The sequence below is a fragment of the Perca fluviatilis genome, chromosome 10 (assembly GCF_010015445.1).
Source record: "Perca fluviatilis chromosome 10, GENO_Pfluv_1.0, whole genome shotgun sequence".
Taxonomy (NCBI): Eukaryota; Metazoa; Chordata; class Actinopteri; order Perciformes; family Percidae; genus Perca; species Perca fluviatilis.
This window is the reverse complement of record NC_053121.1, coordinates 3,858,952-3,874,484: the sequence shown is the minus strand read 5'-3', so window position 1 is coordinate 3,874,484 and position 15,533 is coordinate 3,858,952. Positions and strand designations below refer to the sequence as shown.

The 15,533-nt window shown below is 41.9% G+C and overlaps 1 protein-coding gene across 3 annotated transcripts; it reads right to left on the bottom strand.

The window, feature by feature from the left end:
- Positions 1 to 1,651: 1,651 nt before the first annotated feature.
- smad5 (SMAD family member 5) lies at positions 1,652 to 13,850 on the bottom strand. Of its 3 annotated transcripts, none has more exons than XM_039813437.1 (7): positions 13,639 to 13,850; positions 9,572 to 10,528; positions 7,906 to 8,199; positions 6,560 to 6,667; positions 3,183 to 3,404; positions 2,813 to 3,069; positions 1,652 to 2,695 (listed from the first exon to the last, which is right to left on the bottom strand). In XM_039813437.1, the coding sequence occupies exons 2-7, from the start codon at positions 9,972 to 9,974 to the stop codon at positions 2,552 to 2,554; spliced, it is 1,428 nt and encodes a 475-aa protein (XP_039669371.1). In that variant the 5' UTR covers positions 9,975 to 10,528; positions 13,639 to 13,850; the 3' UTR covers positions 1,652 to 2,551. The 3 variants fall into 3 exon arrangements, with proteins under 3 accessions (XP_039669371.1, XP_039669369.1, XP_039669370.1); XM_039813435.1 differs by lacking the exon at positions 13,639 to 13,850 and adding an exon at positions 13,077 to 13,234; XM_039813436.1 differs by lacking the exon at positions 13,639 to 13,850 and adding an exon at positions 12,845 to 13,040.
- Between the last annotated feature and the right edge of the window lie 1,683 nt (positions 13,851 to 15,533).

The following is a 15,533-nucleotide window of genomic DNA, read 5'->3' as shown; positions in this document are numbered from 1 at the left end:
TACATTATCCTGTACTGTAAGAATATTGCAATACTGCACAGCCAAAAAAAATAACTCCAGCAGAAATATAAGGATATTATGAAACGCAAATCAGTTTACAAAAATACGTTTAAAGTATGATTACTTAAAACTCTTGATCATGCTAAATTCAGAATAACATCAAATATATTGATGTAAATTTAGCACAAAAAGTAAGGAAATTTGTGTGGTAGATTATTTCTCTGTGGTAACAATGCTTTTTGGCAATAAATCTTATACCGTTGGAAAGCCTGTTTAGTTCCCATTTGTATTGTAACATGCATTTGTGGGATGAGCAGCAGCGCTGAGTATGTGGGTTGCGCCCATGAAAAATTTGGCCAATGCCAAACAGCTTATTCTGCTATTGACTCGTTTGGTGGATTGGATGATTGAAGTTTGAAGAAACAAGACATATTGGCAATTGAACAATTTATTCATTTCACAAACAGGAGCCTCAGTGGCGTGTGGAAGAACCATACACAGCCACAACAGCCTGGCACCTCCTCCTCATGCTGGTCACACACTGCTGTGGGATGGCATACCATTCTTCAACCAGCATTTGTCACAAGTCAGCCAACATCATTGTGTTGGTCACTCTGGCACCAACAGCACGCCCAAGCTGATCCCACAAGTGTTCAATGGGGTTGAGGTCAGGAGTGCTGGCAGGCCATTCCATCCTCTCCACTCCCACATTCTGGAGGTAGTCTCTGATAAACCCCGCCCTGTGGGGGGCAAGTGAGGATAGAGTTCCATCCCAAACTGTGGAGATATGGGATTGCCACTGGTTGCAGAATCTCATCTCTAAAGTGTCAATAGCAACAGCAAAATAAGCTGTTTGGCATTGGCAGAGAATATTTGGCAAATTTTTCATGGGCGCAACCCACATACCGGTACTCAGCACTGCTGCTCATCCCACAAATGCATCTTGCCTGTTTAGTTCCCTTACAAATGGGGAACTAAACAGGCAAGATTTATTGCCAAAAAGCATTGGAATTTATCATTTAATATCTGATGCGTTAATTTTTGTCTTTCCACCCAAAACTGTTTGTCATGTAAATGAAGGGACAGTTTCCAGGGGAACCAGTAGTAGGTCTAGAAGTGATTAAGTCAAGGGCAACTGAGCTAGCTTCAGATTCTTGAAGAAATGTTGCCTTTCATCCAAAGGATTCTTCTTCTTGACTTAGTCTAGCAGAGTTAACCTCAGCTTCAAATGTGGCTTTCTGGAACATGCGTTTTATTTGATTAGGATTACTCCATAAAAACAATACATTTAACAAATCAATAGAATTAGAAACAATGCAGTGGCATCAATTGGTAATTAACCCAAAGCTGATGTAAATATTGTTTTCCATTGCAACCAATACGTGTTTTTAATTAAATGTATTTAAATACCATAAAGAACACTATTATTGTAAGCCACAGTAGTAGCTTTACATCAAACAGAAATAAGCTGTAGGCTTCATATTTTCAGTCAATAAAATTCACTATGTCCTTGTTTGCGGTGCTGCTTTTTGGGTTTGCCATGGCGAAATTTTATCCATTATGATTCAACACATTTCCACACTGTTCATGTATATTAAGATGTATTTCCCTTTGCATCTTGCCAAGTATTAATAGACCAGACAGAAAAAAATACCAAATAACCTGTTTATTTCATTGAGCTAATTAAGTCAATTATTTATCAACATAATGCCTTGGTACCCACGCCAAAATGTAATATGCCTCCACAAAATCCATGAGTGCACAATATTGTTAATACAGTGAGTATGGAAAATACAGTCACTCTTAGTTGAACTCCAGAGTACAAACGAGAATCAATAATGATGTCCATTGTCTGATTATATCATAAATGACTACTTCTATTGCAATATGTGTAACATTCACAATGTTGTTAGCTTATGGCATGTTAAACTCGTTCAGTGATTGATCTCCCATAACAAAATCAGGTTGGCATACATAACCTTCTGAAAAGGCAGTAGCTCAGTGTTCATTTCTAGCAGTAGAGACTATAAAAAGAAAGCATTTGTTATATCTGAGCCTAATGGTAAACATAATCGTGTCTATATCTTAATTGTAAATATCTGACGTTAAGTGGTCAGTAAAATTCCAATTCGTCTGTCGGACATAAGGCAGAGTAGTGAAACAGTTCTGCTACATTAAAAACTACACATACAGAGGAATAAAAACATTTTAGCAAACAATAAAAACATCTGACAGATTCAAGCGTGACAATGGAGCCCTCTTTTCTTGCAGGTGTTGTAGCATTGTCAAGCAGTAGTGTGTCCACGTCATTACTGCCCCTTGGGCATTACTTATTCCTCTCTTTCTTCAGGTATCTGCTTGTAACGTTTTTCAACAACTCATTCCGGCTGTTGTTGAATTTCCAGCCAGAGTCAATATCCCTTCCCAAAGTTAAGTGTAAACAGTTCAGCCATTAAGACCACCTTAAATTATAAATCACTGAGGGGGGAGAAAGAAAAAGTAAAAAAGTAAAAAAAAAAAAAATCTCCCAAGCTCCCACCCAAGTCCATCATTAGGACACAGAGGAGATTGGGTTGAGAGGTGAACCCATTTGTGTTAGCACCTTGTCCAGCCACTGGAGGGGCCCATGCAGGTGTACCTCGATCCAGCAGGGGGTGCTGGTGACATCCTGTCGGTGATACTCTGCTCCCCAGCCCTGCAAGGTGGCAGAATAAAATGTAACAACAATGACGCTGATTAGGATATTTGCCTCTTGTTAAAAGAAAAGGATGAGACGTTTATGCATCTTCTACTTAGTGCATGAAGGCCTTACCTTGACAAAGCTCATCCTAATGGTGCACATCTTGGTAAGCTCATAGACGGCCTCAAAACCGTGGTTGACTGACTGGGCCAGCAGCTGGGCAAACTCCTGGTTGTTAAAAATCTTGAGGCTACATCCACTGGGGATCTTGCAGACCGTGGTGGGGTGGAAGCCGTGGTGGTAATTACAGTTTCGGCTCTGGACAAAAATGCTGGTGTCACTGAGGCACTCTGCGTATACCTCCCCTCCCACATAGTACAGGTGCACTCCTGGTTAACAGAGAGACAACGGACGGTTAGGACATTCAAACCACGGCTCTGCAAGAACAACATGTAAACGTGATCAACCTTCTGCCTCCGCTGCGCGGGACGGTTAGGTGTACCTTTGCCGATGTGTCTGCGGGTGTTCTCGATCGTGGAGTTGCGGTTGACGTTGGACAGCAGTCCGAGGCAGAAGCGGTTCTTGTTGTTTGAAGGGTCAGTGAAGCCATCCACCAGCACACTGGTTGATGAGGCGTGGTAGGCCTCGCCTACTCGATTGTTAAGTTCATAGTAGACAATAGAGCACCAGTGGCTTGGCTCCTCGTACTCCACTGGTTGCACATCTGGGAAATTGCACAACAGGTCAGATAAAAACAGGCGAGTCATAAACTTAGCTGACGACATCATCACACACAAATCTTCTAGAAGGAATAAGGAATTGATTAAGATGCGTGGTACAAAAGCAATACAGTTTTTGTTACACAGAATTAATTTAGGCAGCGTGGGAGTATCAGCAGACCACGGTTGCTCCGAGCTCCACGTGCTGGTGCCATGGAGGGAAGCCAAACAACGTTCATCTAAACACACTGCCCAATGTAATGACGTGGAAGACCGAAGCCCTAACTTTGTGCCGCAAAAAGAATGAATGGTTTTTATTTTAGATTGTTTTGTACAGGATCATGAAAACAATCTCCCGCGGCTATCACGGGGAAATACTATATCCCCACTGCTAGTTATCAGCCCGGTTTGGACCGAATGTCACATAATGTAATAACGTAGTCACGAGCGTATCACCTGATGACGCAAAAGACAGAAGCCGTAGCTTTCTGCTGCAAAAAGAATAAATGCTCTAGCGGTTATGGTTTTTATTTTATATCAAAAACAGGATCATGTAAACGTCCTCCCGAGCTGCCGGCAGGAGGTCCGTTCTCTAGGGGTTAACACTAATTGTTATGGACAGTACTTCATACAGTGGAAAGATAATTTAATTAAAACATAATCACATCCCTAAGCCATATTGTACAAGCTCTGCAATTTGTATTTTGACTTTAGTAGTTATTGTTATTTAGCTCAACGGCACAGGGCACTGCACTGTCACACTCTCTCCTCAGATACTATACAGATACAAGATTATATAAGAATACTACTATCAGGTTATATCAGAAGTCAAACACATTTTAAATCGCTTTGCAAAAGGTTAATGTGGGAACAAAAACAACTAAAAACACAATAAATATCTGATCAGACTTGGCAAATATTCCAAATTAAAGGCTTTGGATTGGAGACAAAATTGCAATAAAGACATCCTTGTCCTTACAAACTTTTAGACACAGAAATGACCAAATGTTTATTAAAGTGCTCATATTATGCTCATTTTCAGGTTCATAATTGTATTTAGAGGTTGTACCAGAATAGCTTTACATGGTTTAATTTAAAAAAAAAACAAAAAAAAAATTTTTTTGTTGTACTGCACATTGCTGCAGCTCCTTTTTTCACCCTGTGTGTTGAGCTCTCTGTTTTAGCTACAGAGTGAGACATCTCACTTCTGTTTAATCTTTGTTGGGAGTCGCACATGCGCAGTACCTAGGTAAGGACTACTAGCCAGTCAGAAGCAGAGTATGAGGGTGTGCCACGCTAGCAGCTGCGTTACACAGTGACGCACGTTTGTCTCAGAAGTAAAGGCTGGACTACAATAGAGCTGTTTGGAGCAGTTTGTGGACTTTGGGCTTTTTCACTTTGTAAACCTATAACAAGCACAAAAAAAGATATATAACACAATAAAGGAAAAAGACAAAAAGCATAATATGGGCACTTTAAGACAGCAGCATGTGTAGCATAAAATGTAACTCCCTCATTATTCTCAATCAGACTGAATGCAGGGTGAATGCCACCGCAGAGCACAAGAAAAAACAAAATTGGACAGTTCATTGAAAAGCCAGCCCTGGCTTTACTTTTTCAGCAGTACATTGTCAGATAAGTGCATTCAGTTGCACCAACACGTATGTCGAGATGGAGGGGAAAAGTTTTACATCAACTTTCCTGAGTAGACAAATTGTGCATCAAAGGGGCTGTACTCAATATTCAGAAAAAAGCAGGTCTAGGATTGCCTCCACACGGCTCTCACCGTTCTGTTTCCCAACTCGTCAAAGGCCATTGCTTTGTCCCGGCCCTCGGTGTGTGATTGGATGGAACGCAGAGCAGAAACTCCAATTTCGTTCACACAAAGCTCAAGTTTGAAGCATGCGAGAGCCCGTCTCTGTGTACACGCAGATGAACGCCGCCCGCCCTCCCTCCAAGCCACAGGTGCCCGTCATCCGGAGGACTTATTGCTGGCAGAACCCCAAGGCACTGGCAGCATGGAGGATGCTGTTCATCTAATAAATCCAAACTTTTTTTGGGAGCGAGGGGTGAGCGATTTGAGTGAAGCGAGGTGAAACATGAGTTGAGTGTGGAGCGAAATTGAGCAAAGCGTCTCCGAGTGGCCGAGCAGACGGAACGAACAGCTCTTTGAGCGACAAGCGAAAATTTTCTTACCGATCACATGCTCTGGCACTGGCACCCGTGGCCGGACAATCCAACAAAAAAATAAATAAAACAGAAACTTAGGATGCCATTACTCCACCATATGAAGATATGGCAAATATTTGTTTACGGCTATATTAATGTTCTAGATAAAGTACAGCGCCTTTAAGTATACTGAAAACTGTTGTGCAGAATCTTGGACTTCCATAAGCGGTTTGTACGGAAACTGTAAATCAGGGTTGGTATTTCATCCTCACAGTTTGGTCCTGCTGGTATTATTAGTGTAGAGCTATGGTCACTCTAAATTTGATCCGATTTCTTTATTTGAAAAAGGAACAACGCACATTAATCAGCATGGAGTCCAAAATGAAAATGTGCAAGATTTAGCTATGCAGTCTAAAGGCCCTGACACACCAACCCAACGGCTGACCGTCGGCAGAAAAGGCAGTCGGACCGATCGGTCGGCGCCGCAAGGTCCAAAAAGTGCCTCGGGAACACACCGAAGCGACGCTGACTTGAGCGTTGCGTGGGTCTGGCTTCTCCAGCTGACCATAATGGCAGCTTGTTCGAAACACAATCTCGTATTTTACGAAAATAGTTCACCAAAACGTGTTTCTGAAAACATTTTAAGCGAGAAATAGGCCATACAGTTGCTGAATCTGTCTTCATTTCAGATCGACAAAGGTCAGTTTAAAAGATTTTCGGCAGATTTTGAGAGGCGTTCGTCACTCATCCCGCTTGGCATTTCCGGGTTAGCACTCCACCAATCAGATTGGTCATTGAGTCCGATTGCCCGCCCTCCGACTCAGCAAGTCGAGTCGGCCAAAACGAAGGCCGACGTACAACGACACGGAACAAACCAAACCGACTCGAGTCACCGACCTCGCCAGATTATCGGGTTGGTGTGTCAGGGCCTTAATTTTCATCTGCAGTCCCTAGCAGGTTGATTGTCACTCTAAATGTTTGCATTCCTCACCTCCTCTGGCCATGTTCGGTGGCACCAGGCTGCTGCTCGTTTCCATGGACTGGCTCTCCTGGCCCAGCTGCTCATCAGGGGGCATGTAGGCTGGGGGTGGGGTGTCAGCTGAGACATTAAGAGAGCAGTTAGTGAGGATGAGACCAGTTGTTGCTGCTGACACACACACACACACACACACACACACACACACACACACACACACACACACACACACAAACACACACACACACACACACACACACACACACACACACACACACACACACACACACACACACACACACACACACACACACACACACGATCTGTACCCCGGAAATGGTGTCAGATTTCACATATTCCTCACTTGCTAAGCCACATGCTAACCCATTCCCGACAGAGATGCAATATGAGCTTTCCAAGCCCATATTGAGGCACACAGGGAAACAACAATGCAGTTAACCCCCCACTTAGATGGCAGTGAGGAAATGTCGATGATTAAAATGCTTTTGAACGAAGACAAATACCATCAGCGCTTTTCAGCATAATAAAGCTTAAATCCTAAAGTGCCATGAAAAACTTTTTCTGCCTGACTGCCTGCAGCCACCGGATGTGTCAGCAGATCTGGACTGGAGCAGAATAGAGCCCTAGTCACCAGACACACAGCATTATCATCCACACCCACTGAAACACAAGTACAATCTAAATAGTCAAAGTATTTCTATCAAGACTATTGAACACGACCGAAAGGAATGATATTTCCTCATGTTAGATGCATCTCACATGTCTCCAGTCCGTAACAACGATACAGAAAGGTTGCCTGGTCCACTGAGTTAGTGCCTTGACAGCAGCCCTGGCTCTATTGGACACTGCTTAGCTGGCATTTCCTTTGTTCTCATTTAGGAGAGTAGCTTGATTTGGATGAATATATTAATGTAACCTGGTTAGAGTACTGTTAAAACATATTTGTATTGCTTAGTGATGAAGTGTATCATGTATGGGTTTAGACTATTAATAATTATAAAGATGGAATTTTAGGACATACAATAGTAAACAATTCACTATGTCAATGCTTCAATGTACTGCACCTACAATGTCCGTAAATTGGGAGTTTTGTAAAGTTTTGTAAATGATACGCATTTTAAAATGGATTCTTATGTTATTCTTAAAGTGTATTCTCACTTAATTATAAACACACTTGATTTTCCTTTTTACATTACACAACTTAAAAAACAGAAACTCAGAGGCTAATGTTTATTAACAGTTAGCCTCTTGTTGGCTACTTGACAGCAATCCCCAAAAAAAGAAAAAAAAAATCATTTGGCATCTTCCCAGGGTCAGGCACATGAGTATATCTGGCGTACCTGGGAGCTGGAATGGACTGGAGGGCCCCGAGCTGGCAGGAGAGTTTGGATAAGTACCACTGCTGGCTGGAGAAGGGGGATACGGAGAGTTGGGAGAGATGGGAAAAGAACCACCTCCACCTCCTCCACCGCCACTGCTGCTGCCGCCACCGCTGTGTGGCTGCTGAAAGGACTCTGGAAAGGTGGCGTTCAGGGGCATGTGCGGCTCATTGTGGGTGAGGTTTCGGAACTGTACCAGCAAGCTGTGCTGTGGGTTGAACTCACTGTGCCGAGGTACCAGGACAGGAGGGAGCACTGGATGGTAGAAAAAAGAAGGCAGGGGAGGAAAATGAGTTAGGAGTTGAAAATTAATGAAGCACACAGACAGAAAAGGTATTTTCTTATCATCAAGAAATCAAATTGATCTTTATGGTGACCATGTCTACCACACACACGTCTTTAACCAGAAAACCTATTTGAAGTAAGGCTTTTATTGTACTTAAACGCGTTTCCTTGTTAATAATGTATCATTTCCATTACTAATAAAGGAAATGCGGCCAGTGTTGGAAAGAGAAGCCCTTGATGGGCATGCTCTTGGAAAAGTAAGTCATGTGTAACACAAGGGCTGTAACTACTAAATATTTTCTTGATTCACCATTTGACCTATACTAAGTCAGAAAATTGCAAAAAAAAAAAAAAAAAGCTGCTTTACAAGATCCTAAATATAATTTTTTTTTTTAATACTTTATACAGCCAATATCAGTAGCAGTTCTTAGTTTTGTAAAACAAAAAAAATACACATACTGTACAATCCCAACCTATGTCTTGAAACAGTAGAACATAATATACGGAACACTGCCAAACACCAACAGACCTTGGTAAAGATATAACCAGAGGTCATCCACATTTGTTTTCATTTTCAACTTTGTCAACAACTCTGACAAACCACCCAGTGAGCTTTGCTTTAAACGATATGACGTACAGTCTATCCTGACCGACATGTCGTCCATATCGTTTAACTGGTCAATAAAGAGCTGGCAATCCCAAACCAGCCTTATATCAGAAAGGTCATCTGTGAGTCTATGTGATGTGGTGTGTGATTGAGTGACAGAAAGAGAGAAAGAGGGAGAGAAGGGATAGTGATTAGAAAGTGATGGCAGTTTAGTCTAGAGTGGTTTATGCATTTAGTAAGCCTCTCTCTGATGCCACACCCTATCTGGAGTGCCTGAGGCATATAATCTAATAAGACTCCTAAAGAGCTAGTGATATTGATTTTCTGTGAAATGGAGGGGGCGGGTGGAACAGGCCTGTGAGATGACAGCCTCCTGACCTCTGTGGATTTGTTTACCAGCGCCACAGTTTACTCAGAGATCTAGCTACGGGATGTGCAAAGCTCCACACTGGTCTAATCCGTCTCATATTGTACATCACAAACAGATTTGGTGATGACTGTGCCTTATTGAACACACTTTTTGAAATTTGGAAAAGGCAATGTGAATGGGCCATGCCATTAAAAAAGTACACATCTAAGTCATAACAATGTCTTTCTTAAATATCTAGCGATAATTTAAAAGTAATTTATTTCGATAGGACCCCCAAAAAAAAAAGTTAGGAATATGTGTAGCTTTGAGTATTGAAAAAATAACCTGAAGCCAAGTCCATATTCTTTGAAAGCGCGGGTACCTACCGGGACTCTCCACTCGCTTGTAGTGATATGGGTTGATGCAGACCTCCTTCTGTTTGGAGCCAAACGGGTACTCGCACACCTCCAGGGGCTTGAGCTCATGGTGGGACTGGAGGTCTGGCCAGCGCCACACTCTGCAGTAGATTACATGAGGCAGACCTTTCCTGTGGGAAACCTGTAGCCGGCCATCCAGTGATCTTGGAATGGTTACACACTTGCTAGGCTGCCCGGGGCAGCTCAGAGCTTTCTCCAGGTCCTCCATGGCACCTTTCTTCTTCTTCAGCTTTTTCACGAGCGCATCCACTGCCTTTTCTGCCCATTTCTCCTCCTCGTCTCCCTGCTTCCAGCCGAGCAGGCGTTTGACTGCTGGGCTTGTGAAGGAGAAGAGACTGGACATGGAGGTCATGCTGGATGCTGCAGTGTAGTATAAAAGGGAGGGCTTCTGTGGTGGCTGCACAATCCAGGGGGACCAAGGGGGTCCAAAAGTCCCCTGCTGATAACCTCCAATTAGCGTTAGTAGCCTAAAAAACGGTGTTGGAACGCGTGGTCAACAAGAGAAACCACTTAGATGTGTGAATGTGAGTGTGTGTGTGTGAGAAAGTATGAGAGGCCAACAGAGATGAGGGGTGGGGTTGGGGAGAGGAGAGGAGGCTTTAGCCTTGTCTGACCAAGGACAGGAAGCAGGGGAGGGAGGGGAGTCAGCAAGCAGGACGCAGCTGCTGCTGCTCAGGAAGGACCCTGCAGCAAGCGGTCCGGAGTTGGGTCACCACCACTGATGGAGGGAGGGGGTGCAGGCTGCGGGAGCGGAGATCAGGACCTCTGTCAAACGGACAAGCTGCAGCAGGTCTCACCGGTGCAAGATGACAGGCCAAGAAATAAGGAAGACACTGCTTCTCAACAACAACAACTCCCAGCTCCTCTCCAACCAGTGCACAGTCAGTGTTCTACTCCACCAGCCTTCTGCAAAACAGAAAAGGAAGCAGATGTAAAGATTAGCATAACAAAAATTTAGATAAACAAGCAAATATTCCAATATCACAATCAAAATACATTTTAAAAATCCAAATTGTAAATAAAGTCTGAACCACAGCATGTGACAAACCAGATGATTAAAAAGCCCTTTGTCCCCTTTTTGATCTGACACATCATTTCCATAAAGAGACTTGCTGAAACTTGGATGACGCAATTCTCTGAAAAGGTGTCACATGTACAACTTGCAGAGAGTCATAAATATGAAGACCCGATGAGAAACACTCTTCTGACCTTAAAATAAATTTAAATTAGTAATAAATAATAAATAAAGCTCCCTTTATTTGGCATTGCACAACCATGAGTCATAAAAAAAACGTAATACTGAATCACCACCTTAAAAATTAATGTAGTATTGCTTCAGGAGGTCTCTGATGATTTCCTCAACAAATTACTGTTTCCACCTACTAATGTGTAGAGATACGGAGTGCTTGAAACCATCTTCCTGACACACAACTACATTAATGAAATGCTGCGATATTGGACACTTCTGCGTATGTCATGCAGCCCCAGCCCGAAGACAGTTCAAACACATGTAGCCTGCAGCAGCAGCTGTTTGGGGGCTTGTGAGACGAGCCTTAGTCAAAAAGGATGTGACCACAAAGAGCTGCTTCCTCCCTCATCCCATCTCTGCCCCGATCCCTCCCTTCCAGCACACAGCTGTCCAAAAGCACTGCACCCACTTCCACTACTTATTGTTCTACATGCACATGAAAGCAGAGGGAAACCTCCTGAAGTAGAACATGTAGGCAGGCATACACACAAGAGATCAGTCTCTAACTTTTTCTGACAGTCACCAGCAGCCATTTCCAGATAACCTGATCAGTCAGAGATCTGGATGTAGTCAGGACTCTATTAGGCTGGACCAGCAGTGATTTATCACCAGTAGGCTACATTGTAAAAAGTGATCAATAAATGCCAAATTAAAGATTTCAACATAAGGACATGTCCAATCTCCCTGAATTGAGCAGAAACTTATATATATATATTGATGAACATGTCGAGATATAACTTGCCTGAATGGGCTGAGCTGATTTGCATCTGAATGACTAAGCCTTCAGATAAAGCTCTACAAAGATCATCTCTACAAACTGACAACAGTGCGCACTCATAGCTCTTTGAGTTTTCACTTTCAATGACATCAAAAAGGCTTAACATTAAATCAATCTTGACAAAACATATTTTTCTCAAAGCCACATTTTGAAAGGAGGGGAAGAGAACTGAACCCCCTGCTTTACTGATCATTGCCTAAATGAACTGTAACCATGTTTTGTGATCTTACAAAAATCATCAGTGGTTCCTCCTCAGAATTCCTCAGCACATGGGTGATATACATTTACAACAAAGACTTCGACCTACATATTTTGTATATTGAAACACAATGTTCAATTACGGCCTTTTTTTTTTATATATATATATATATATATATATATATATATATATATATATATATATATATATATATATATACGTCCAAAAGAAAGGCATTGCTTTTGTTCGATTTCTCATGCATAATGTCCATATAGTTTTAGTTTAACAGTTAGACTAGAGGCACTGGATACTTTTAACTTAAGTAACATGTCAGGAGACAGTTTTGGAAACTATACAAATTAGAAAAGAAGCTAACTGGAAGTGGTAAACAACAAAAATCATCCGAAATCGCTGTTATATTGGCCTGTATATGTGGTTGATTATCACAGCCTTGTGGTCTCTTCTGAGTTGACGTTAAACTAATAATGCCGTCATTCTCGCCTCAACTAAACGTAACATTGAAAAACTCAAGAACAATACTTTGCTCTACTGTGTGCGATCTGCCTTCAATGCTTGACAAGTCTGAAGTACAGGGAACAGACAATATGGGAGACCATTCAGTTACGGTAAGCACCCCCACCCAGAGAAAGAGAGAAATGAGATTCAGAAAAATCTAACGTTAGCGTTACACAAATCCCCAAACAGTAGTAAAAATAGCTTTTAGCACCGCTCTAATTTAACTACCACAGAAATACGCACAGTCATAATATAACATCTTATTTTAGTGGTATTAGCTTACCCTGGTATGTAGCAAGCTAATGTAAGTAACCTCGAGAAGTTGCTAACTAGCTTAGCAAACGTTAACAGAACACAATTTGTTTAGCTTAAACTTACAGTCAGGCACCTCATAACAACTAACTTATCTCTAGCGTTATCTAGTTTAAGAGTATGACGTTTCAGGACGTCGTTTCCTCTTTAAATGAGCTATAGTTTTACCTCTTAACGGTAGGCAAAAGTTACTTCACCCTCCTTCCTCCTCTTCCTCCATTCCAGAAACTTTTTTAACTTCTCAAAACTGAGGCTAAGCTAGCTATGCTAGCTGATAGCCCAGCCCTCCGAGGGGAAAGTGGCGAGCCTCTGCCAAGCGTACCCTGCTGATGTAGCTAGCTTACTGGAGTTCACTTCCACTCTTTTAATTAAACAATTCAATAACAGCTTAGTCACATACCTTTTAACAATGCACACAAGCCATGGCAATAAGTTTTCTTTTTTTACGATTAGGCTGTAGTTCCTACTCTCTCAAATATTTTCTCTCGTTTTCCACAGTTTCTTCCCTCCGTCTCCCCGTGCCATGTCCTCCAGATCCTGGACACAAGTAGCTAGACTAGGAGGCGGAGTGCATATCACTCCGCTTTACTGACAAACTAGTGCTCGCTTTCGTGTTACCGCTGAGGAGAATTCGGTTCTTACTGCATAAAACGTACTAGCATAACATAAGCTATAATAGCGCTTTTGTGTGTGTGTGTGTGTGTGTGTTTTTTTTTTTTTTTACAAAAGCAGTACCATCAATGGCTAACTATTTGAAACATGAATTCGCTTTCCTCGCGCAGAGATAAGGGGATGTTCCTAGCGAACAAACTTTTTCCACCTTTGGCAGTTATAGCTAGATTATTACGCTCATAGTCGTCAAACATAAAATTAGAAGCTGCACCTCTAAACGAAATAAACACGAGTACTGGTCTATGTAAATACGTTATTGATGCTTCAGTGTACGAAGTTGCAATTCTTACGGTGGTCGTGCTGCGGCTCTGTACGTCTCACAAGTTGCTGGCTCCACTCAGTCTGGAGCACTGCGGTTTGTTGTGTATTGCTGTCCTTTGTAGTCACTTGTTCCCAGCTTTAACAGTCCCCGCGTTATTTTAAATTTAATTTATTTAAACAAACAAACTAATAATTACTAGTCCACACCCACTTCCGTAGTCGAACCGCCACTCTCTGGCAGGATAATGTTGGGAGTGCGTATGCTTCATTCAGTCTTCAGAATCAGATTCCAAATGGAATGCGTTGTCCATGTTCAACCACTAGAGGGCAACCTACACCTATAAATATAGGGCACTAAGTTTTGGGCAGTATATTTACAACAAATTTAACTGGCACAGTTGCTTTGTCTATTGACAATTAATCAATACACAATCAGTCAATATAGTACATCCATCCATGCTCCCATCACATGCAGGCAGAGATGTAGGTGATTATGTGGCTAAACCAGACTTCCAATTCAATTAACTATTTTTAGCAAGGTTATGTGCACTGACACTTAGTTGACGGTGAAAATGTGAACATTTTAGTTGATTTTCATATCAATGTATTCTTATAAGTTATAACTTATCACGCTATAAAGCAGAATTATTCATCACAAGCAAAATAGTTTGTGAGATGTAGCCTAAAGTGCCATATATGTCAACTGCAACACTCAATATTTGCAATTTACAAAAAAATGTTTTATTTAAAGATAATTTTTGGGGGGCATTTAAGCCTTTATTTGTATAGGACAGCTGAAGACACGAAAGGGGAGAGAGAGAGAGGGGGAATGACATGCAGCAAAGGGCCGCAGAGCAGAGTCTCAAGGTCCATTCAAGACACATACCTTAAAAAGACATAGAAACATATACAAAGAAATAAAAACCAGAAGAAACAACAATACTACATTTCTATAAAAGACACTTATACCAGTGTTTCCATAGTGATGATTGGTATCGTATGGCACTAAACCTAGGATTTACTAATAGCATAACAATGCTATTTTGGGAGACGTTCAGGCGACAAATTAATTTGTAGATGAGAATTCTCACATCGCATTTATTAATCCTATAATCATACTCATAGGCTGCCAAAATATCCTTCCATTACTATCTCCATTAGCAGAAGTAGACAGAAATGTTCAAACACAAGGAGATACATAACAGAAGAGGTTGACAACCCCAATTCCAGTGTTTCCACAATGTAGTTCACAGTTTACATTGATCTAATTAATGAACAACACACAGTGATGGTAAGCTGATTCTAGGAGTTGCACTTACATGTTCTTATGTCTCCTAATGCAAAGTTTGTCATGCAAACCAAATCATACCCAAACCCTGGTATCAAGTAATCAAACATTTTATTCATTTATGAACACAAATCAATTACTATCTCCACTACATCATCGAAAAGAATAAATATACAACTTTTCACAAGCACACATCATCTTGTCAAGCTGTTCAGTCTCTATTGGTCCTTATATCTGGCAGCAACGTCTCTTCTCTGCTTCTCTTCATAGTCGTCAGATTCATCTACCAACCCTTATAGAACTGGCTCAGGTTTGCGTTGCACCAGCTCTTAATTATGCTGTTATAGTTTTAGACTGCCGGGGGACTTCCTTACTTTGACACACTGAGCTCCTCTCTCCTCTCTCTTTCCATCTGTGTGCATCCATGTCCCAGAAATGCTTGTTACTAACCTAGCTCTGGGGAGCTTATTCGCCGGAGCCCTTATGTTTTTTGTCGCCCAGCAGTTTTCCTTGGATTAGGGTGGCACCTAAATCATGGTTGGAGCTGTCGCCGTGGTCCTGCTCCGCGCCCTGCTATGCCCCGCTACACTCTGCTATGCTCTGCAGTGCCCTGCTACGTCCTGCTACGGCCTGTAA